The sequence below is a fragment of the Antrostomus carolinensis genome, unplaced genomic scaffold, assembly GCF_000700745.2.
Source record: "Antrostomus carolinensis isolate BGI_N321 unplaced genomic scaffold, ASM70074v2 scaffold14878, whole genome shotgun sequence".
NCBI lineage: Eukaryota > Metazoa > Chordata > Aves > Caprimulgiformes > Caprimulgidae > Antrostomus > Antrostomus carolinensis.
Window position 1 is genome coordinate 38109 of NW_010332402.1, and position 1294 is coordinate 39402.

General features: G+C 44.1%; 1 protein-coding gene across 1 annotated transcript in view; it reads left to right on the forward strand.

The window, feature by feature from the left end:
- Positions 1 to 776, forward strand: part of HMOX1 (heme oxygenase 1) — a 6354-nt gene extending 5578 nt beyond the window's left edge. The window contains exon 5 of the mRNA XM_010173512.2: positions 8 to 776. Within this exon, the coding sequence (XP_010171814.1) occupies positions 8 to 138 (131 nt within the window). The 3' untranslated portion in view covers positions 139 to 776. The remainder of the gene's footprint in view (positions 1 to 7) is intronic.
- Positions 777 to 1294: the final 518 nt, after the last annotated feature.

A 1294-nucleotide genomic window follows, 5' to 3' on the forward strand; every position in this document is an offset into this window, starting at 1 on the left:
GGTTCAGCACCTGGGAACAAAAGTGAGAAGACAAACAAGAGACACATAGACATGATGCCCACCACTCCCCTGGTGCGGTGGATCCTGGCACTCAGCTTCCTAGCTACGACAGTTGCCGTGGGCTTATTTGCCATGTGAAAGAAAAGGACCTTCACCTTCTCTTCGTGCCTTCCCTCACCCTGAACTAATCCACCTTCCCCAGTCCTTGCCAGAGAAATTCCCCCCGACTGGGTACTGTGATCTTGGCTCTGCCACTAATATTAGGAGACTTTTCTCCCCAGAAATCAAAAAGAGTGCTGCAAGGGGGTTCAGGAAAAGTCTTTCCCGTGCTTGGTGTAAGCTCTTCTCAGAGACTAACTTTATCACCAAAAACTAAGGGTAGAAAAGGCTAAAAACATTGGCCAAGAGTTGTCGCTGCTTTACAGAGTGCCTGCAAAAATCCTACAGGATTAGAAACGCAGATCTGTCTCTCCTCAGAAATACGAAGCTCCCCGGAGCTCTGTGTGCTCAACTTTTTATACTGCTAGATAATACTGTGATCACTTTTTCTGTGGAGCCACATGGCTCCTGTGGGTTATAGACTGTTTTATATGACACTAGTAGGTCTTTGTTAATTCTTTTTCCAATCATTTTTGTTTTTTAAAATCCAGAAGACAGTTGTTGAAGATACAGTGTCATTCTCTTGTCTGGTTATGTAATTTATATACATAATAAACTTCAATGTAAAGTCTTCAGGCCTGGTGTTTCCTATTATTAAAGCCTTACCTGGGGAGAAAGGATGTGTCTTTCTTCCTCCTAGTTTTATGTCTTTTGGAGCTGCTGCCTCCAGAGACATCACAATAGATTAAAGTGGGAGCTATCATCAGAGCCCAGACTCTGCTCCCACTCAGTGCTAACAATAACCTGTTACAAGCCAGAGCTGGTTTCTTCAGCTCCTACATGCTGGTCTCTGTTTCTAGAAATGGCAGAAAATTCTGTGAGCACACAGTTTTTAAGGGTTGGAAGCCATACATAGGAGCTGATTGCTATTCTATCAAAAGCAAAAGGTGATGGGACACTCAGCTGGTCAAAACCAGAACACCTGACCACTACCAGCTAAGGGCTCCATTACCAGACTGCCTTTGTGAAAACTTCAGCATGAATCAGAAAAGCAAATAAGTTCTCACCACCCAGAAATTAAATGCACAAGAGATTTTGATCCTGTGAGGCAGCTAAATGGGAGATATCAAGCATGCAAGTGCATGCCCTCACCTAGGTAACAAACAAACCCAACTTACTCCCAGGACCCAGCGCA